This window comes from Solea solea, chromosome 17, assembly GCF_958295425.1.
Source record: "Solea solea chromosome 17, fSolSol10.1, whole genome shotgun sequence".
Taxonomy (NCBI): Eukaryota; Metazoa; Chordata; class Actinopteri; order Pleuronectiformes; family Soleidae; genus Solea; species Solea solea.
The window spans coordinates 24,692,882-24,715,669 of NC_081150.1; the positions used below are offsets into that span (position 1 = coordinate 24,692,882).

General features: G+C 42.6%; 2 protein-coding genes across 9 annotated transcripts in view; one reads left to right on the plus strand and one right to left on the minus strand.

Moving 5' to 3' along the window:
- The window catches only part of cep85l (centrosomal protein 85, like), a 17,415-nt gene extending 15,959 nt beyond the window's left edge, over positions 1–1,456 (plus strand). For 6 of the 7 annotated variants that reach the window (XM_058614037.1, XM_058614041.1, XM_058614040.1 and 3 more), the window contains one exon: positions 83–1,456. In XM_058614037.1, coding sequence (XP_058470020.1) covers positions 83–252 — 170 coding nt within the window. In that variant the 3' untranslated portion in view covers positions 253–1,456. The remainder of the gene's footprint in view (positions 1–82) is intronic. The other variant, XM_058614039.1, reaches the window with a different exon arrangement.
- A 698-nt stretch (positions 1,457–2,154) lies between these two features.
- On the minus strand, positions 2,155–22,394 carry gopc (golgi-associated PDZ and coiled-coil motif containing). Of its 2 annotated transcripts, XM_058613414.1 has the most exons (9): positions 21,882–22,394; positions 14,951–15,115; positions 9,048–9,071; positions 8,029–8,204; positions 7,366–7,531; positions 7,184–7,279; positions 6,671–6,835; positions 6,406–6,571; positions 2,155–3,767 (listed from the first exon to the last, which is right to left on the minus strand). In XM_058613414.1, exons 1-9 carry the CDS (start codon positions 22,140–22,142, stop codon positions 3,652–3,654), a joined length of 1,335 nt encoding a protein of 444 aa, XP_058469397.1. In that variant the 5' UTR covers positions 22,143–22,394; the 3' UTR covers positions 2,155–3,651. The 2 variants fall into 2 exon arrangements, with proteins under 2 accessions (XP_058469397.1, XP_058469398.1); XM_058613415.1 differs by lacking the exon at positions 9,048–9,071 and having other exon boundaries at positions 21,882–22,393.
- Positions 22,395–22,788: the final 394 nt, after the last annotated feature.

Here is a 22,788-nt window from a genome sequence, read left to right on the forward strand (position 1 = left end):
ACATGGACGAGGCCTGTGAACGATCCCCAAAGATCCATAAAGAGAATGTAACGTTGTACACTTGGTTGTCTTGTGTGTGCAGCGCTGAGTGTTTCAGCAGAGGAAAGTGGCGGCGACAGAGAGGTGGTCAAAGAAGAGCTGAGGTTTAAGCTGCTGGAGGTCGCTCAGCTGAGGAGAGACATCGACGAGCTGAGGAAGAGCATCTCTGACCGCTACGCTCAGTATATGAGCGACACTTGTGTCTCCCAGTGACACTGTTGTGCTTTTAACATGAGGTTCATCAGGTCAGTCGATCACATGATGAAGGCCACACCTCAGGTTTGACACAGTGAAAGGGAACTTTTCAGAATGCTGCATGAACTTGTTGTTTCTTGACTTCAGGTATGAATTCACCTCGTCAGCTTTGTGTGTTCGCTTCATAAGGAAAACATCGTCTTCATTTAAGGAAAACATCGTCTTCATTTAAGGAAAACATCGTCTTCATTTAAGGAAAACATCGTCTTCATCGTCTTCATTTAAGGGAAACATCGTCTTCATTTAAGGAAAACATCGTCTTCATTTAAGGGAAACATCGTCTTCATTTAAGGAAAACATCGTCTTCATTTAAGGAGTCCTCTGTGTGGCTCTTTTCCATTATATAGTTATAGCACGACTCCACACACACACTCAAGTGTTTTTAACTGATCTGTGTCGGACGACACACTCTGACATTTTAACATCGCCTCCAGCCTTGTCAGAGCAGGTACTGAAGGTAAACCCCAGGTATGATCCCTAACCCATTACAAGTAGTATTTCTGCACACACACTTATTAGTGACAGTGAATTTCACCTCTGCACTTAACCCCTCCACCCAAGCAGTGGGGGATTGGGTGCCTTGCTCAGGGGCACCCCAGCCAATGACCCGTCCTGGGATTGAACCAGTGACCCAACGGTTACACGCCCAATTCTTTTCCTCTTGGCCTGACGAGCAAAAAAAAAAACAATCCAAAAAAGCGGGACAGTCGAGCTGAGTAGTGTTAGAACTGTGGAATGGAAAAGGGCCATTAGATGGCGCTAACGCTACACACTGGACCTTTGAATCTTATATTAGGTTATTAGTATGAAGAAAACAGCACAGTATCACAGTATGTTCACAAAGTGTCAAGTCTTTGCTAATGACTGTAAACAGCTGCTTTCATTTCACTTATACTCAGCAAATGTGTTTGTGTGACTTTGATTTGTCACATTTTTAGTGCTTATTTTTTAACTGACTCTTTTTCTTTGTGACCATACAGCACAGTTATCATCTGTGTGTGTGTGTGTGTGTGTGTGCGCGTGTGTGTGTGTGTGTTGAGTCCATAACAAGCTGCTGGATGGCTTGTCCCTCTATAGAAGAAAGGTGTCAGTTTATTTATTTGACAGTGTGGAGGTTTGATCTCTCGTGTTCACATGGCAAATAAAACCGTTTTTCAGAGAATGGAGTGTGTGGTTTGGTTTGTTACGTAGTAGATGATGTAACAAGCATGTAACATGGTGTCCAAACTGTTTTAAATGCCAAGACACACACTGTATTATAACTGTTTTGTTTTCATTATTATATACCAAATCATAGAAGCATGTATTCACCACTTCATATGTGACTGTCTGTTGAGTGTGAGGACATGAACACTGGGCTCTGTCATAAATAATACATTATAAAAGGGACTTTGGACTTTGGCCTGGTGTTTTATGACATTTATAAGAAGCAGACGGAACAAACCTGCTTCCACCACACAGAAAGACGTGTCCACAGTTGAAACCTGATGTCAGAGACTGTGATCATGTCTCTAGAATGAAGGTGAGGATTCAAAGGGGTTTGGAAGATTGAAGCAGAGAAAAGTGAATTCAAATAAAACTGTTGATGTGATTTTTTTTTTACCTTCTTAAATGTGAATATTTTCTGGTTTCTTTGCTCCATAAAACAAAGAAATCATTCAACTGAATCATTTTGGTTTGTGGACTAAACATCGTTCCCAGGTTTGATCAACATTTGATGCACCAGGCAAGTACTCAATTAATCAAAAAAGAGTGTGTGTGTGTGTGTTGTGTGTAAAAGCAAAGTTAGACTGTTGATGATAAATGACTAAAAATATAGTGATGATATTTATTTTAAAAAAAAGCACATGTACAAACAAACCAAATTGAAACCAAACTTTATTCAAAGACTAAATAAAGTGTTTAGCTTGAACATAAATATATAAAGATGCTGATCATGAGCCGGAGAAAGAAAAAAAACAAGTAAAGGACTTGAACGTGCGAATACTGTATGGTCACAGAGTTAGAATTCCATCTACTGGTGTTCCTTTGGGCCTGAACACTGGCAGGTAGCAGTCCAGCCAACATACAGCACATTCACATGTATGAGTGTTTAGAGGATCTTACAGTTTTATGACGATGCGTTTCCGACTAAACGGGACATACAGAAAGAATGACCCACAAATAATAACAATGACAATGTAGAGAGGGAGAGAGGGAGAGAGGGAGGGAGAGTGGGAGATAGAGAGAGAGCCTGTTATTCAAACTGACTGTATATGTTTAGATTATATCATACAAGTGTTAGGCCAAACTAAGTTAGTGGTGGAATGAGGTTAAAAAGCTGCACCTGACAGTCTCCACTTTATAAATATAGATACAGGTCATACACTGGTCAGACATGTAAAGACAAGAATGATTACGTTGACCATTAGAAGTTGGGGAAGTATTTTTCAATGCCACATATTCAGTGTTTAGGACATACTTTTTCCCTTATGTTACATCAGAAAATTGCCTGCATTGTTTGATTGTTTTGACAAACGCTGACTCTCCATGATAATGAAAAGCAGATTCTATTGTGAGTTTAAGGAGAAGAGTTGTAGAATAGAAGGCTGCGGGTATTTTTATGTCAAACGTCTAACGCTATATGTTGACTTCAAATATCTGCAATGATCTATTTCACAGCCACTGTTGTCACAGGAGAATAAATGACATCACCTGAAAACCTTGACTCAAGATTTCTGTGTTTAAAAAACCCCATACCAATCAGATTGTTCTTTTATTAATTGTCAAAGTAAAAAAATATATTGGCGATGACAGATGAGGTTTAGAAATCTTAACATCCCACTGAATTGTGAATAAAAGGCCTTGAAATGACATGTTACATTAATCACCTTCATCTGTGAAAGTCCTCAACACATTTATTCTCTTTTGCCAAACAATAATTTACCATTCATTTTTTCATCTACTTTCATTTGGACACATTTCCCTTGCCTCTCCTGGAGAACACACACTGTAGGACCATGTCACAAAGACACATTTGCCTCAATCAGTAACTTGTTTTTGTTCGTATCTTACATACAGCATGTCCTGTTAGTAGCTTCATAAAATATCTCAGAAAATGTTGCACACTGTTAAGTTTCGCTCCCTCCTCGAAATACATTACACCTCTGAATATTCTACCCCTAAATCATTGCCACAAGCTCAGACTTAAACCTCACATTCACCAACACCTGATCCAAGAGGAAAAAGAGAAAACACACTGATTCTCTTCATTTTCTCTTGTTCCTCTATTTGACAAAGAAATCTTTGATTCAGTTCTTTGAGAGGAATTTCTTCAGCGATCCTCTACTTTCACACAGCAGTGGCTTGGCAGAAGCTTTAGGAGGAAGTGTCAGTCTCAGGGGCCTTGGAGGGAGTTTCCTCTGATGGTGTCCCACTGGAGATTCCAGTATCTCCATTCTCTGCTCTGCTGTTCAGTGACATCTTCTCCAGAGCTGCAGGGTGGAGACACATTCAAATGAACACTTAGTGAAATGTGGTTGTACATCAACCACAAGCATGTCTCACGACCGATAAAGAGAAGAGCTCATTATCTGACTGTAGTATAGTGACCAGACATTATCTGACTGTAGTATAGTGAACAGACATCATCTGACTGTAGTATAGTGAACAGACATTATCTGACTGTAGTATACTGAACAGACATCATCTGACTGTAGTATAGTGAACAGACATTATCTGACTGTAGTATACTGAACACACATTATCTGACTGTAGTATACTGAACAGACATTATCTGACTGTAGTATAGTGAACAGACATCATCTGACTGTAGTATAGTGAACATATATCATCTGACTGTAGTATAGTGAACAGACATCATCTGACTGTAGTATAGTGAACAGACATCATCTGACTGTAGTATACTGAACAGACATTATCTGACTGTAGTATAGTGAACACACATTATCTGACTGTAGTATAGTGAACAGACATCATCTGACTGTAGTATAGTAAACAGATATCTTCTGACTGTAGTATAGTGAACAGACATCATCTGACTGTAGTATAGTGAACAGACATTATCTGACTGTAGTATACTGAACACACATTATCTGACTGTAGTATAGTGAACAGACATCATCTGACTGTAGTATAGTGAACAGATATCTTCTGACTGTAGTATAGTGAACAGACATCATCTGACTGTAGTATAGTGAACAGACATTATCTGACTGTAGTATAATGAACAGACATCATCTGACTGCAGTATAGTGAACAGACATTATCTGACTGTAGTATACTGAACAGACATCATCTGACTGTAGTATAGTGAACAGACATTATCTGACTGTAGTATACTGAACACACATTATCTGACTGTAGTATACTGAACAGACATTATCTGACTGTAGTATACTGAACACACATTATCTGACTGTAGTATAGTGAACAGACATCATCTGACTGTAGTATAGTGAACAGACATTATCTGACTGTAGTATACTGAACACACATTATCTGACTGTAGTATACTGAACAGACATTATCTGACTGTAGTATACTGAACACACATTATCTGACTGTAGTATAGTGAACAGACATCATCTGACTGTAGTATAGTGAACAGATATCTTCTGACTGTAGTATAGTGAACAGACATCATCTGACTGTAGTATAGTGAACAGACATTATCTGACTGTAGTATACTAAACAGACATCATCTGACTGTAGTATAGTGAACAGACATTATCTGACGGTAGTATACTGAACACACATTATCTGACTGTAGTATACTGAACAGACATTATCTGACTGTAGTATAGTGAACAGACATCATCTGACTGTAGTATAGTGAACAGACATCATCTGACTGTAGTATAGTGAACAGATATCTTCTGACTGTAGTATAGTGAACAGACATCATCTGACTGTAGTATAGTGAACAGATATCTTCTGACTGTAGTATAGTGAACAGACATCATCTGACTGTAGTATAGTGAACAGATATCTTCTGACTGTAGTATAGTGAACAGACATCATCTGACTGTAGTATAGTGAACAGACATTATCTGACTGTAGTATACTGAACAGACATCATCTGACTGTAGTATAGTGAACAGACATTATCTGACGGTAGTATACTGAACACACATTATCTGACTGTAGTATACTGAACAGACATTATCTGACTGTAGTATACTGAACACACATTATCTGACTGTAGTATAGTGAACAGACATCATCTGACTGTAGTATAGTGAACAGATATCTTCTGACTGTAGTATAGTGAACAGACATCATCTGACTGTAGTATAGTGAACAGACATTATCTGACTGTAGTATAATGAACAGACATCATCTGACTGTAGTATAGTGAACAGACATCATCTGACTGTAGTATAGTGACCAGACATTATCTGACTGTAGTATACTGAACAGACATTATCTGACTGTAGTATAGTGAACAGATATCTTCTGACTGTAGTATAGTGAACAGACATCATCTGACTGTAGTATAGTGAACAGACATTATCTGACTGTAGTATACTGAACAGACATCATCTGACTGTAGTATAGTGAACAGACATTATCTGACTGTAGTATACTGAACACATATTATCTGACTGTAGTATACTGAACAGACATTATCTGACTGTAGTATACTGAACACACATTATCTGACTGTAGTATAGTGAACAGACATCATCTGACTGTAGTATAGTGAACAGATATCTTCTGACTGTAGTATAGTGAACAGACATCATCTGACTAGTACAGTGAACAGACATTATCTGACTGTAGTATACTGAACAGACATTATCTGACTGTAGTATACTGAACAGACATTATCTGACTGTAGTATACTGAACACACATTATCTGACTGTAGTATAGTGACCAGACATTATCTGACTGTAGTATAGTGAACAGACATTATCTGACTGTAGCGTAGTGAACAGACATTATCTGACTGTAGTATAGTGAACAGACATTATCTGACTGTAGTATACTGAACATGTCCTCACACCATCTAACAATACAACATTTTCAGGGTAAAGCTGTATGAGCCTTCTTTATCTTGTTAAAGGAAAACTAATTATTTTGTATTTAACAAATGAAGCACTCTGACCCTGCAGTGATGCTGAGCTGTTGTTAGTTGGCGCTGTGCTGCCGTCCTCCACTTCATCCAGGTAGAGTCGGTAGCGATGGCCATTGTCATCTTCATACTCCACATTCTCATCATCGCTGTCCACCTCTGGAGCCACATAAACCACCTCAAACTCAATCTGTCCTCGCTGTAACAGACACCAGGAGGGAGCACTTTAACACAAACACAGTGTGTGTGTGTGTGTGTGTGTGTGTGTGTGTGTGTGTGTGTGTGTGCATGCGTTTACCTGCTGAGACAAAATGGTTACAGCCTCCTTATGTTTGGCATCTCGCAGATTGATGCTGTTTACGGCGAGGATGGCATCTCCGACATGCAGCCCTCCACATCTGTCTGCAGGCTGAGTTGGATGGATTTCTGAGATAAGAATGGGAACACCGTGCTCCTTCCCTCCCTGACAAACAAACATAAGAGAAGTGACCGAGCTCTTCTGGACAAGTGTAAACACCATAAACTCTGCCCTCATCTGATCATCTGAAGATGAGACATGGACAAACTATAACGTCTCAGCCAATGACTTTTAGAACAGTTTAGGTTGTTTTACAGCATCCATTTAAATCCTGGATCACATACACGCGGATGTGTCCCTGGACAAGACCCTTTTTTTTTTTTATTATTGCTAACATGCATTGGTTGAAGCTGAAGTCACAATCTAAAACTCAGGGGCTCATCAGTTTGACAGGATACTGTAGATGCTTCTGTCGCAGCCACTGAATAAGAAAGAAAAACTGTGACTTATTACTGTGATGGAGATTCCCAGTCCCTCATGATCATCTTTGACCAGCGCCACCTTTCGGATTGGGCCGACTCCCTGGGTTTTCTTCAGCATGTCTGGGTCCTGAAAGGACATAAACATTCAACGTTCAACTGTGAAAGCTACTCTATTTGTCCGACAGTTTAACTGCTCTGTGGTTTTACACTCACATGTCCCACAGGAGAGTGGAGAGGTTTCTTGGGATCATTGCGACCTCGACATGCTCGGATGACAGTCTTATGGCGGTGAAGGTGAATCTCCGCCTCCAGCTGGTTCCACAGCTTGTCATGTGCTGGCCCTTTCATGTCACGGCCTAGTAACTGGATTTGCTGCACCCTAGAGGACAATTCAGACAGAAAACAGGTTTGCTGGGTCATATGACAACAAGAACAGAAGAAGAATTGACCTCTATGTCCCTTCTGGCTATTAAATTGGTTCAAATATGTTGTGTGTGTATGTGTCTTATGGCTGTAAATGAATCAGGGACTGGTCACTGTTGGTCAGTGCTTGAAATAGAGTATGTGGTTGGTGAGAGAGTTGAGATGGGTGGGTCATCACCATTTATGGCATGTTATGAAGTTATGCTAGTGGCCCCTGTTTTTATATATTTATCAACTTTCAAACTAAACTAAATAGAATTCTAAGAAATATCGGAATTCTCATGGCCTGCAGTACATGCATACTCTGGTTAAAAGTGATTTATGAACTATAAAACAAAATGTATTAACATTTAACCATGCAGTTACACATTGTACAGATGATCATCAGTAGTTATTTGATGATTTGTTCATATCATCACTTGTCTTAATAAGCTGTCCTCAGCAGCTTCTCACCTGCCAGCCAGTTCTTTGTCAAGGTACTTGGCAGCCAGTCGGGCTCCATACACTTCAGCCTGCAGTACTGCCATGTGCCTGCGGAGGGCCTCATTTTCTTTCCTAAATAGTTTGACCTCTACTTCCAGCTTTGCCTCCGTTAACTTCTCCTTCTTACTGGCTTCCAGCTCCTGCTCCTTGAAGAAGAAAATCACATGTAAGAACAACACAACAAGCACAGGCTGAGGCTTGTTGATGAATACAGGACCGTGTTTCTACAGGACACTAGCTACAACTTTTTCATTAATACGCATGAAGTTTCCATTCATAAATTGTTAAGTTATAGCAGAAGAGTGAAAACCATGAAAAGTAAAGGGGAAAAAGAGCAGCATTTCAAGGACAAAATGTAACATGACATTTATCAATTTAAAAGAGTGTGCCTTTGTTTCATATCATCAAATAGAAAGTTGGGGGTTCAATTCTGCAACAGAAGCTGTTGACTCACAGTAGAGTTTCAGGCCATGAATGAAAAAGCATGAAGTCAAAGGCTTCGTACAGCTGAACTTAGGTAAACAGTCATAAAGTCATCAATGCCATAAATCTAAAGTTTGCATTCAAACACATGTCACGTGTTTTACCTACTGCTGCTCTATGTACCAGCAAATTACAGCAAATCTATTGTAATGGAGGACACAGGACCTAATGAACACGACAGCAGAGCCTATGTGCAACTATTTAACTGCCGAGTTCAGACTTTTATCAAAACGGAGCTCAGTGAGGTGACGAGTACTGCATCACTAATTGCAATTTAAGAAGAAATATGAACCCAAAATGACTAACTGTTATATTTTTAAAATTCTAAACAATGATAGTATGTAGTGACATTTTGCTACTCTACTTTGGGATAATTTCTAATGTTTACAGGAATTTAGATTCCACTCTACATGGTTCACTCACACTCACAGCATTAGGTTTCTGTTTCAAATAAACATACAGAAACGTTTAGCCTTAAAGTGGTAGACTTTTATACGCACACTTACCATCTCGTCCAGTGTTGGTGTAGGCTTTAGAGAAAGGAGGAAGACGATGAGCAGAGAAGTCAGAGATTAGAGAAACTCATGCAACAGAGACAGTGAGTAAGTTAACCATTCAATACAAATGGCAGATTTACAGTATTATTAAGCAATATGCACCTCAGAGTTTGGAAAAATGAAACCATAAACATTGGAAGCGATAAGAAAGCAGGAGTAGCGAGCACCAAAGCAACATCAGCTACTTCACACATGAAAGTGCTAAAACTCTCTTTTCTGACTTCAGTGCAGAACTTCACTGTGTTGAACTCATAGTGAGTTTGCCCAGACTTCAATCAAGTTTTCAGACTTCTGGGCCAGCATCACTCCCAGACTGACAGAATGTGCTTATGGCAACATATGACTGCTTCACTGATTGGATAACAGATGTTAATACCAGGCAAATGGGGACAATGATGCTGGTGATCAGGTGGGAAAGAAGATGATCTAAGCTTTGTACAATAATTTTGCAATTACAAACTACCTATTTTTAACTCTTTTACCCCTTTTTCACTTCTGAAAAAAACAACATCGCAATTGATGAACTGGTGATTATGGAGTCCTATGCACAGTCCTATCTGTCTGGAAATGATTTTGATAATGGCAAAGAAATAAAAAAAACAGCACAACATTCAAATGTGGATTTGGATGAATCCGGTCAGGAATAAAAGCTCTGTGATGAGCTGGTGTCATAAAAGGACATAAACTTAATGTTTGCATTGGCAAAGTTGGGGGATTCATGAGGCTCACTAAACCTCCTACTGGATACGGCCAAAAATGCAGCTACAGATTTAAATAGTTTCTACAGAGCTTTAGTAGCTTGCTCCCTCAAGCAACAGTCAAAACAAAGCCATCTTGGCAGGCCACACAGTGTAGAACAGGATTTGAACAGTGTGGCTGTTCAAATCCTGTTCTCACCGCGCACAGTCTGCCAGCGGCCGCACGTCACAACTTCGCCCAGCTGAAGAGAGCCATTTTGGACCGGCTGGGCAGGACTCCGGAGGAACACCGGCGGCGGTTCAGGGGACTCTCTTTTGAAGAAGCCGGCCGCCCCTTTGCATACACGCAGCAGCTCCTGGCTGCACTAGCTCCAGCCGGGGACCCACTCTGCAGAGGACGTCGTGGGACAGGTGGCGCTGGAGCAGTTCATCGCTGGGTTACCGTCGTCCACTGCTAATTGGGTCCAGTGCCACCGCCCCTCCAACATCGAGGCGGCGGTCGTCCTCGCAGAGGACCACTTCTCCCTTCCCCGGCGGAGCATGAGGGAGGAGGCCAAGGCAGTGGCGATTCCTGCTGGCCGTCCCACTCCAGCCCCGAGGAAGAGATTCTCAGCGACAGCCACACCAGTCCCTGCACCACACACACACACACACACACACACCCGGAGCATGCATTGCTCCGGTCCATTAATAACCCTCTGCTTTCTGTCCCACAGGGCCCAGCCTGATCACTCGGCACCCCGGGGGGGCTCCTCAGACGCCACAGCAGGTGTGCTGGCAGTGTGGGCAGCCCGGCCACATCCGGGCAGAGTGCCCTCTCATGGAGGTGGGGCAAGTGGTTCGGGTTGCTGGGCCGCCGCCGCCTCCCCCCTCCCCCGGTTCGGGAGGGACGTACCGTATACCGGTATGTATACAGGGGGGTACACACCAGGCCCTGCTGGATTCTGGTTGTGAACAGACCATGATCCACCAGCATCTGGTTCAACCGGGGGCATTGTTAGAGGCATCGCAAAACATAGAGTCATAGCGAGATATCGCTTTGTGTTAGTCCTAGTGGATTATGCGACGCGCTATTCTGAGGCAGTGCCCCTGCACAATATCTCTGCGAAGAGTGTTGCGCAGGCGCTGTTTCAATTTATCTCCCGAGTTGGGATCCCGAAAGAGATCCTGACTGATCAGGGCACATCATTTATGTTACGTACACTACGCGAGCTATACGTCCGCTCAATCCGGACTAGTGTCTACCATCCCCAGACCGACGGCCTGGTGGAGCGGTTTAACAAGACACTAAAGAACATGATTCATAAGTTTGTGCACGAGGATAGCCGTAATTGGGATAAATGGTTGGACCGTCTGTTGTTTGCGGTGCAGGAGGTTCCCCAGGCCTCCACGGGATTTTCTCCCTTTGAACTCCTGTTCGGCAGAAAACCTTGGGGTGTCTTGGACCTGGTTAAGGAAAACTGGGAGGTGGGTCCAAGCACCAGCAAAAATTAGGTACAGTACATCCTGGACCTGCGGGCAAAACTCCATTCACTGGGTCAGTTATCACGGGAGAATTTGCTCCAGGCCCAGGAACGTCAACAGCGTCTGTACAACAGAGGGGCAAAACTTAGACAGTTTTTGCCGGGAGATAAAGTGCTTGTATTGCTGCCATCATCTAGCTCAAAATTGCTCACCAAGTGGCAAGGGCCCTTTGTGGTCACACGGCCAGTGGGTGATGTTGACTATGAGGTTGTGCGTTCTGACAGGGGCGGAGCAACGCAGATTTACCACCTCAACCTCCTCAAAGCCTGGAGGGAGGTGACGGCTGTTTCTCTGGCTACCACGGTGATAGAGAAAGATGAGTTGGGACCGGAGGTGACTAATTCGAACTGGTCAGCGCCGGTCCCCGTTGCCGACCATCTCTCGCAGGGCCAGAGAGCAGACGTGGCCTCGTTGCAGCAGCGGTTTGGTGACGTGTTCTCTCCCCTGCCAGGGCGCACAAGTCTCATACACCACCACATAGAAACACCCCTGGGCCTGACAGTGCGTTCACGGCCCTATCGGCTGCCAGAACACAAGAGAAAAATTGTTCAGGCGGAGATTCAGGCTATGTTGGAGATGGGGGTAATAGAAGAGTCCAACAGTGACTGGTGTTGCCCCATCGTGCTGGTTCGCAAGTCCGATGGGTCAATACGGTTCTGTGTGGACTATCGTAGGGTCAACGAGGTGTCCAAATTCGATGCCTATCCAATGCCCCGGGTCGACTAACTCCTTGATCGGCTGGGCACGGCTCGCTTTTTCACGACACTGGATTTGACCAAGGGCTACTGGCAGATTCCCTTGTCGCTAGAGTCCAGGGAAAAGACGGCCTTCTCCACTCCGTATGGTTTGTACCAATTTGTCACACTTCCATTCGGGTTGTTCGGGGCAACCGATTTCAGGACCTCATGGAACGGGTGCTGCGGCCTCACTCTGCATATGCTGCGGCCTACTTGGATGACGTCATCATTCATAGTGAGACCTGGGAGCAGCATATGCAGCAGGTGGGAGCAGTGCTTGAGTCCCTGAGGAAGGCGGGGCTCACGGCCAATCCGGGGAAGTGTGCTGTTGGACGGAGGGAGGTACGGTATTTGGGGTACCACTTGGGGGGCGGGCAGGTGCGTCCACAGATACAAAAGACGGCAGCGATTGCAGCCTGCCCAATACCTCCGCTACTACCTCCTGGGGCGCCCATTCACCCTCTGGTCGGACCATGCCCGCTCCAATGGCTCCACCGCATGACAGATGCCAACTCGCTGGTATCTGGCGTTACTGCCCTTCCGGTTCGAGGTGATCCATAGGCCGGGTAACCGCATGGTCGTGGCTGACTTTCTCTCCTGCTCCGCGGAGGGGGGTGGGATGGGCTTGCGGCCGGCGGGATCCCAGCCTAAGTCGGGTGGTGGGGGTATGTGGCAGTGGGGTATGGTTAGAGCGGCGGCTGCTGGAGGAGAGGGAGGAGTGGCTCAGCCGGTGATCAGACAGCTGGACAGAATCAGGTAATCAGTCAGCTATATAAGCACACTTGTAACCTGGTTCTGGTCTCTTGCAGTAGGCTGGTCCACGGAGAGAAGCGAGGCAGAGACGAGCAGAGAAACACGGAAGGACACAGGCACACGCTCAGCTGTCGGAGCGACTGCGGTGACTTGTGTAAGATTGTTTTGGTGGACGTTTTTGGGACAATAAAGCCTTATTTTCCACCACCATCTGACTCTTCCTTCCTCCTCTACGCTGTGCCACTCCTCTCTCTCCTCCAGCAGCCGCCGCTCTAACTATACCCCACTGCCACAGGACTGTCATCACCGATCTGTGTCTCCGTGTCCAGCGCTGCACGGTCCAGGCCACAGGATGAGCAATGCTCATCCTGCTCAAACACGCGGTTTTACTCTCTGCGCAGTGTGAAGGCTCCCCTCGGTGTAGGCGCATTAGCGCACGCCTGGCTGCACAAGCTCCTTTACACGTTGCCCCCACTGGCCTTAGTTCCCACCACTCTGGACACCACTGTCCAGAGTGAGTGAGCACGGCCACACACTGATTCTGATAGCCCCATATTGGCCTGCAATGCACTGGCTAGCGGAGATATATTAGCTGTTGTGCACTCGGCCCTGGCAGCTGCCGCTGTGCAGGGACCTGCTGTCGCAAGGGGGGGGGGATGGTTTTACCCCCGCACCCGGAACGTGATCTGTGGGACTCTTGCCTCGTGTGATTTCCACTATACAGAGTGTTCGAGCCTCCTCCACGAGGTCTCTATATGACTGTACGTGGAAAGTGTTTGAGAGTTGGTATCATAGAAATGGCCACGTTCCTTTTCAGTGTCCCATGGGAGTGATTTTGTCATTCCTGCAGGACCCGATTGACAAATCCTCATATGGGGAAACCTGTCAAAAAGCAGCACCTGTTCCACTGGGTGGTGGAGGCGATTGCTTTGGCATATACAAGTCAGGGTTGGTCCTCACCTTTGTTCGTTTCTATATGCTGGACGTTTCTGCTCCGTGCCTGGCACGCACGGTTTACTGTCCTCATAGGAGCAGAGTACTTTTCCCTGTGGGTTGGTGGAACTTGATAAGCTTGTCTGGCAATACGGGAGCTACCACATCCCATACAACCCTTCTTGCTTGGGCGAGTGAGAAGAGGTGCTTATCTTGAATGACGTGGTGCCGTCCTACCATATTTATGGTAGATGGGACTACCTGAGGCGGACGGACACGTTCACCAGCCATCAGAATTGGCGTAGGATGAGATTGATGCTTTGGAGGGCTGCAGCAGGGGCGTGTATCCCATAGTAAGACATCTCACTCACTCATATTACTCAGCTCTCTGGGTTATGTTAATAACCTAGTTTTCTGTATGTATTTCAACATTTCTATCGTCAAAAATCGCTGAATTTACACATCCTGTTCAAATAGACGGGAGAACAGTGAGGTGAGTCAGCTCTGACTGTGTCACACACCCCCTATCAGTGCGGCACGGTACTTTCTGCCCCGCCCTGTGCATTTCCACTGCACATTAACGGCAGATCAGAAAGACTAAATAGTTCACACACATTCATTAAATATATTAGACAGACTGTGGAACGTCAGCATGTGTAGTACATGTATAATCAAACATGTACATTGGCGATATAAATTGAGGCAACCATAGACATGCGGCAACTGCCTGCTTCAGTCAGTGTGTGCAGCACAGCACGTCAGAGGTGAGACACAGCTCATCGCTGCCTCACCTCACCATACTCCCTTGTATTTATATATTGTATAAATCACCTAAAAAACTATATATCACCTAACAACATAAATATCACCTAACAGACAAGTGAAAAGGAGAGTATTTTACCAAGTCACCAAAGATCCTGAGAGACAGCAGAGGTAGATCACTGCTATAAAGCGTGTTTGCATCAAGCATAGAAGACGTTTTCACCTTGTGTAGTGATCACGTCATATCAGGTACAGAAACCAACACTTACCAACTTCACTATTTTATTTGTTTTAAATTCCTTTATTGCAATGTACGAGCATTCTCCAGCGTAGGGTGTGGGTACTTTTCAGGGAGTTAAAGACCCATGCTAAAACATACCTGAATGTAAAACATGAATTCACACATTTTGAAGGTTACAGACAGCAGCTCCACCTCCAAACCTACCAGTCTGTCTTTGATGGTGTCAGAGTCCTCTGCCTGACCTTGTTTAGCATGAAGCTGCAGCTGGAGAGCATGAAGCTGCAGGAGCTGGTCGTGGACCTCCCTGTCTACCACTGCCCGCTCTGCTTTAGCCTCAGTGAGCTCAGAACGCAGATCCACCAGCTGAGCCTGGAGAGGAGGGGACAATGGAGAAAGAAATTATTCAATATTATTATTGAAATATTGAAACATACATATACATATACACATACATATATACACATATATACATACATATACAGTCTACACAGAAACAACTTCATCACAGTTAAAACCACTTCTTTAATCCCTGCTTTTAATTCAGTTCAATTCTGCTTACTCAATGTAAGGTCCCTTGCGAATAAGTCTTTTATCTGCCAGGATTTTATCATGACAAATATTATTGACTTTTTTATTATCACAGAGTCCTGGATAAATCTGGATGAATGTGCCCCTCTCATTGAGTCTTCCCCCCCAGATTATCTATTTTACCACCAGCCTAGATTGACAGGCCGAGGGCTTACAGTAATTCACAGAAATGATTTTAACTGTTCTCAAATCAGGCGAAACATCCAAAGACTGCAGCTGATACAAAATGCTGCTGCTAGCTTTTTAACACGTACTAAGAGATGTGACCACATTACTCCAATCCTTCCTGCTCTTCACTGGTTACCTGTGAGTTTTAGAATTGATTTTAAGATTTCACTGCTTGTTTTTAAAGCCCTGAATGGTCAGGCTCCTGGCTACATATGTGATCTGCTGACTCCTTATGAGCCTGATCGCTGCCTGAGATCCTCCAGCAGGGCCCTCCTAATGGTTCCAAAATCTCGACTTGTCACTAAACGAGACCAGGCCTTTGTTGTTCGTGCCCCTCGGCTATGGAACTCCCTGCCTGGAGATCTCAGGCATGCCAACTCAGTATCCTCTTTTAAATCCCTTCTTAAAACTCACTTTTATCTTATGGCTTTTTCTTAATTGTTGGTATTGTTGTAATTATTTTAATTATTTTATATGTTCTATCTTTTTGGATTTTTAACTTATTATGTTATCTGTTTTATTGTAAAGCACTTTGTAACTCATTTTTGAAAAGTGCTATATAAATAAAGTTATTATTATTATTATTATATACCTAAACACACATATACAGTATATATATATATATATTTATACATATATACATATATACACATACATCTATATATATATATATATATATATATATATATATATATATATACACAAAAGTTTTAGAACACCCCAATTTTTCCAGTTTTTTATTGAAATTCAAGCCATTCAAGTCCAATGAATAGCATGAAATGGTACAAAGGTAAGTAGGCACCCCTTGTGAACTGCTAGGTTAAAAAAAAGGTAAGGTTACCCAAAACTGAAAAATAGTATACATTTCAGAATGGCCTTTTTCAGGGAACAAGAAATGGGTTAACAACTTGTGCCATAAGTTGGTACCATAACCTTGTGAGCATCATTTGAACAGTATTGTACTGCAGAAAGTAGTGTGTTACCATAAAAATGGCAAGAAAAAGGCAATTAACAATGGAAGAGAGACAGACCATCATAACACTTAAAAATGTAGGGCTTTCCTACAGAGTAATTGCGAAGAAAGTCAAGGCGTCAGTGAGTACAGTTTCCTTCACCATCAAAAGGCACTCAGAAACTGTGAGAAACTCTGACAGGAAGAGGTCTGGCAAACCCAAAGCCACAACAGAATCAGAAGACAAGTTTCTGAGAGTCAACAGCTTGCGTAATAGGCGGCTCACAGGACAACAGCTTCAAGCACAGCTTAATAGTGGTCATAGTAAGCAAGTCTAAGTTTCAACTGTGAAAAGAAGACTTAGAGTTGCACATATGAACGGTAGAGTTGCAGCAAGAAAGCTATTGCTAAGACGTCAGAATAAGAAGAAGAGGCTTGCCTGGGCCATGAAACACCGCCAATGGACTACTGATGACTGGAAGAAGGTGTTATGGACTGATGAATCAAAGTTTGAAATCTTGGGTTCATCACGCAGGAGTTTCGTACGCCGTCGAGTAGGCAAAAGGATGGTTCCTCAGTGTGTGACATCAACTGTCAAACATGGAGGAGGAAGCGTGATGGTCTGGGGCTGTTTTTCTGGATCCAGGGTTGGTGACTTGTACAGAGTGAGAGGCACCCTGAACCAAAACGGCTACCACAGCATTCTGCAGCGCCATGCAGTACCCTCTGGTATGCGCCTAGTTGGTAGAGATAATGACCCAAAACCTACGTCCAAGCTATGGATGTATGGAAAAAAGAACAAGATGGTAAGCTTGAAAACATGGAGTGGCCAGCACAGTCTCCAGACTTAAACCCCATCGAGCTGGTTTGGGATGAACTGGACAGAAGAGTGAAAGCAAAGCAACCTACAAGTGCCACACATTTATGGGAACTTCTGCAACAGAGTTAGGAAGAACTTTCAGCAGAATATTTGATTTCCATTGTAGAAAGAATGCCACAAGTGTGTTCAGCTGCCAAAGGTGGCTACTTTGATGAGTCATTTTGGTTTATAAATTGATTCCATGATTTCTTTTTTGACCTCAATTGTTTATTTGTTTTATGCTTTCATTTCAGAGTACAATGAGACAATAAAATGCATCATTGTCAATGAAAAACTGGAAAATTTGGGGTGTTCTAAAACTTTTGACCAGTAGTGTATATATACACATATTATAGGTTCAGCAACATTATGTGCCCAAAGAATGAGGTCAGCTAACTACCTGAATATAATGAATGACCAGATTATTCCATCAATGCATTTTTTTTCTTCCCTGATGACATATGAGGGCATATTCCAAGATGACAATGCCAGGATTCATCAGGCTCAAATTGTGAAAGAATGGTTCAGGGAGCATGAGACATCATTTTCACACATGGATTGGCCACCACAGAGTCCAGACCTTAACCCCCATCATCAATACAAGATCTTGGTGAAAAATGAATGCCACACTGGACGGAAATAAATCTTGTGACATTGCAGTAGCTTTTTTTTTTTTTTACCAGGCAGTGTCAGTGTGTATATATATATATATATATATATATATATATATATATATATATATATATATATATATATACAGCGGAGAAAATAGGTATTGAACGCGTCAACATTTTTCTCAGAAAATATATTTCTGATCGGGCTATTGGGATGAAATTTTCACCAGATGTCAGTAACAACCCAAGTTATCCACACATACAAAGAAATAAAAACAAATGAGTCCACAAATGAAGTTGCGTGTAATAAAGTGAAATGACACAGGGAAAAAGTATTGAACACATGAAGAAAAAAAGGTGTAAGAAGGCACAGGAAGCCAGTATTTAGGAAGCAATCCTGCCCCCTATCAGTGCAAATTAATATTAGCTGGATAAGTCGTAATTGGTGGCCTATAAAGGTTTCTCATTATCAAGGTGACACTCAAGAAGCATTTCAAGATGGGTAAAAGCAAAGAGCTGTCCCAAGACCTTCACAAGCTTATTATAGACAAACATATGGATGGCATTGGTTACAGATGTATATCTAAACTTCTGAATGTTCCAGTGAGCACTGTTCGAGCTATTATTCGGAAGTGGAAAGAACATCGTTACACCGTTAACCGACCGCGACCAGGTGCTCCTCACAAGATTACTGACAGAGGAGTCCATAGAATAATTAGAAGAGTTGTCCAAGAACCAAGGACCACTCGCGGAGATCTTCAGAAAGACCTTGAAGAAGCAGGTACAGTTGTTTAAAAAAAAACAATAAGTAATGCACTCCACCGCCATGGCCTCTATGCACGCTCACCACGCAAGACACCACTGCTCAAGAAAAGGCATGTGGAAGCTCGCTTAAAGTTTGCTGCACAACATTTGGACAAGCCAATGTTATACTGGGAAAATATAATCTGGTCAGATGAGACCAAAATGTAACTCTTTGGCTGTCATAACATACAATATGTTTGGAGAAGAAATGGCGCTGCACATCACCCTAAAAACACCATACCAACAGTGTAGTTTGGAGGTGGGAGCATCATGGTGTGGGGCTGTTTTTCAGCATCTGGCACTAGCAGTGTAAGAGACATACAGGCTGAAGATGAGCAGCACGGTGTGTTAGAGTGTGTGTGTGTTGCAGAGGGCGTGGTTCACCTGGGAGTGGGCGTGTGCACGGTGCGGAAGTGTGTGTGCGTAAAGGTGGGCACTCACCGGTGACGCAGAGAGAGAGAGAGAGAGTCAGGGTTGGGAGTAGCCGTAATTTTTGTTGACCGCTACCGCTACTCATTCATTCATTTATCACCCTTTTTTCCTGTTTAATCCGCCAGTCTCATTTTTACGTTTATCCATCCTTGCTGCGCTGTGATAGCTCTGTGCTGTTTTGTTACAATAAATGCACCTAAGCATATTTGGATCTCAGCGTATCTTTATCATAATCTACTATAGCGCGTCACAAATCTACGTACCTGAGGACCCAAACCTCATATACTCTCAGCGGCTAAAAAGGTTTGTGTTTGGAAGCCGCAACAAGCAGACTTCATGTAATTGAAGGAAGGATGAATGGAGAAATGTCACAAGGATGCTGAAGATGGTGGACATTTCAGCAAGACAATGATCTCAAACACAAAGCCAAGGAAACAATCAATTGGTTTAAGCGAAAGAAAATCAAGCTGTTAGAATGGCCCAGTCAATCACCCGACTTGAATCCGAATGAAAACATCTGGAAAGAACTGAAGATCAGAGTTCATAGAAGCTGCCCCCTGAACCTTCAAGATTTGAAGACAATTTATGTGGAAGAATGGGCAAAAATCACAGCTGATCAATGTGTGCGACTAGTTTCTCCATACAGGAGGCGTCTTGAAGCTGTCATTACCAACAAAGGCCTTTCTACTAAGTATTAAATAAATTTCAGCAAGTGTGTTCAATACTTTCTCCCTGTGTCATTTCACTTTATTACACACAATTCACAATTCATTTGTGGACTGATTTGTTTTTATTTATTTGTATGTGTGGATAACTTGGGTTGTTACTGACATCTGGTGAAAATTTCATCCCAATAGCCCCATCGGAAATATATTTAGTGAGAAAAATGTTGACACGTTCAATACTTATTTTCTCCGCTGTATATATATATATATATATATATATGTATATATATATATATATATATATATATATATATATATATATATATATATATATATATATGTATATATATATGTATATATATATATATACACATATACATATACATATATATATTATATATTTCTGAAAGTTTCATGTTTTCCCGAGCGTGGAAGCTTCCAAAATTCACACCGCTCAATGCTCATGCATCATCCATACATTCACCCATCCACGCATACACCCCCACCACTTCTTCTACCAGTCCAACCAGTTAAGGTAGATGCCTCAACTGGTTTTCTCTCATAGGAAAATATTTTTAATATCTAATTTAGTTGCAGCAACCTGTGACAAATCCTTTACAAAGACTGCACAAGTAACCCCTGATGAGCATCAGCTTATTCCTTAAGTGATGGTCCAGAATGGGAACATTCCAGGAGCAGCTACAGCCTGTTAATCTATCAGTGTATCAGTAAGAGCGGTTTTACAGGAAGAAAAGAAGCACCCGTGACATGAGTGGAATGGTGTGTTTGTGACACAGCAGGACACCATAGTAAAGGCACAGGTTGTCAAAAATAGCAATAAACAGATATTTATCCATACTAGAAATAAGTATTGACATAGTATTCACATTAAAAACAGTAACATTAACTGACAGTCTTAGTGACAAGAATAACACAATTAGTTTCCAGTTATTCCAGAAAACTTGAGCCACACAGTAGACAAAACTTTGCTTTGCTGACATGACGATCACTGCAGGAAATATTTCCAGTCAAACGCATTAGCTGTAAGTAACATAACATGTCTGATCCGTTATGTTTTATTTGAAGATGATACCACCTAATAATTGCTCAAGGGAAAACCTAAACTAGCTGTAACAAACAATAAAGTGAGAGTTACATAAAATAACATTAGGTTTTGATAAAAAGCAAGTTAAAAACCAAGTACAAATAATGCTAAACAATGTCACAATAGAATAGGAAAAATTGGGAATAATAATTGAACATAAGCTCACTTGGAAATCACATATAAATAATATTAAAATATATATAACCTACTGTACTGAAGTTTGGGGACTGATCATAAAAAGTACAGGTTTATAGGAGGATAACCACTTAATAAAGGCCTTCAATAAAGTAACAATTAAGTAGAGCATCATAATGGCTGGTTGTATAGCTGTGCGAAAACAAGAGCTCCCACAGACCCGAGCACTTCCGTTTTTGAGTCCGCTTCTGTTGTCGTTTCTGTCGGCCGAGAGGGGCAAATGTTTTGAGACTTGCTGTTGTTTTGGGACTTGCTGTTGTTTTGGGACTTGCTGGCGTTTTGGGACTTGCTGTTGTTTTGGGATTTACTGGCGTTTTGGGACTTACTGGCGTTTTGGGACTTACTGGCGTTTTGGGACTTGGTGGTGTTTTGGGAATCCACAGCATTTGTGAATATGCAGCTCGTTTCTCCTCCTGCATATGTTTTGGGTCGTTGCAGTGCGTTTGCCCATGTCAGCCATGTCAAATTTATCTAATACTCTAAGTGTCACATGACAGTTTCACAGCATCAATATATGCCAATAACAAGACAAATAAAAACATGGTGACAGTCCAAACATCATCATGTCCTTCATCATCATCATCATCATCACCTGTCAGGCAGCGTCAAAAGCCACAAGTCTGACAGATTTACTAACAATCTCAGTGACGCGTCCGCCTGAACCGGAGTCTCGTTGTTAGCCGTGCTTCGTGTTAATGATTGTCCACATGAAGTGCACATGAAGTGCACATGAACACGCACTGGCTCACTCACCTCCAGTTTGTGGTTGAGTTGGAAAACCGTCTGGCTTTTGTGACACAGCTGAGCAAAACAGGAGCTGAGGGTGGTCATCTTCTGCCGACCCTCGTACGTGATGTCGACTTGATCCGGGTCTATTTCTCCGAGCAGCAGATCCACGTCTACGAAGGCCTTGTCAAACTCTTTTTCCAGCACTTCTAACCATCGGAACATGGACATACCGGGGCCCAGGCCCGAGCTGTGGCCCGCCGGGGAGCATCCAGCCGAGGCGGACATGGCTACAGCACAGCCTTACCGTTAGCTTTAGCTCTCAAGCTAACTGCGATATCACTAAGGTAACAGTGTCTCGTCTCTGTTAACCACCACTGAAAGGTGAGTGGAAATAACACCGGAACCCAATGACAGGACTGTGAATGAGGTGAATGAGGTGAGTAAAGCAGAGTGAGACAGTTCCTGTGAAAACACTGTCTGACCAGGAAGTGCCTGCATCAGAGTCTGACTACATCTGTGGCGCAACTTTAGTCTGCCTGCAGGGTGGATCAGTCGATTGCCGATAGTGATTTTCGATACCACAGATTTCCTAAAATTGAGGCTGGTATCTGCGATACCGATCTGATACCGATACATTGTGCAAATACACCTAATGTGTCTGGTACATTTTTAAAAGGTATTGTATTTCAAATCATAGCTTCTAAAAGAATAGAAAATATCAGAGTCATTTATTTATTTTAAACTTTAAGCCTATATTGAGGTAGCAACCTCATTTGCAATATAGCCGAGCTAATACAACAACAGAAAAAACAAACAGAGGATACAATCATACAAGATATGTGAAAATGGTGTTTCAAATCATCAGTTCTTTAGGAAACCTTACCTGAATAAATCTAGGTTTATTTTGCCTGTGTGAGATTATCTCAGTGAT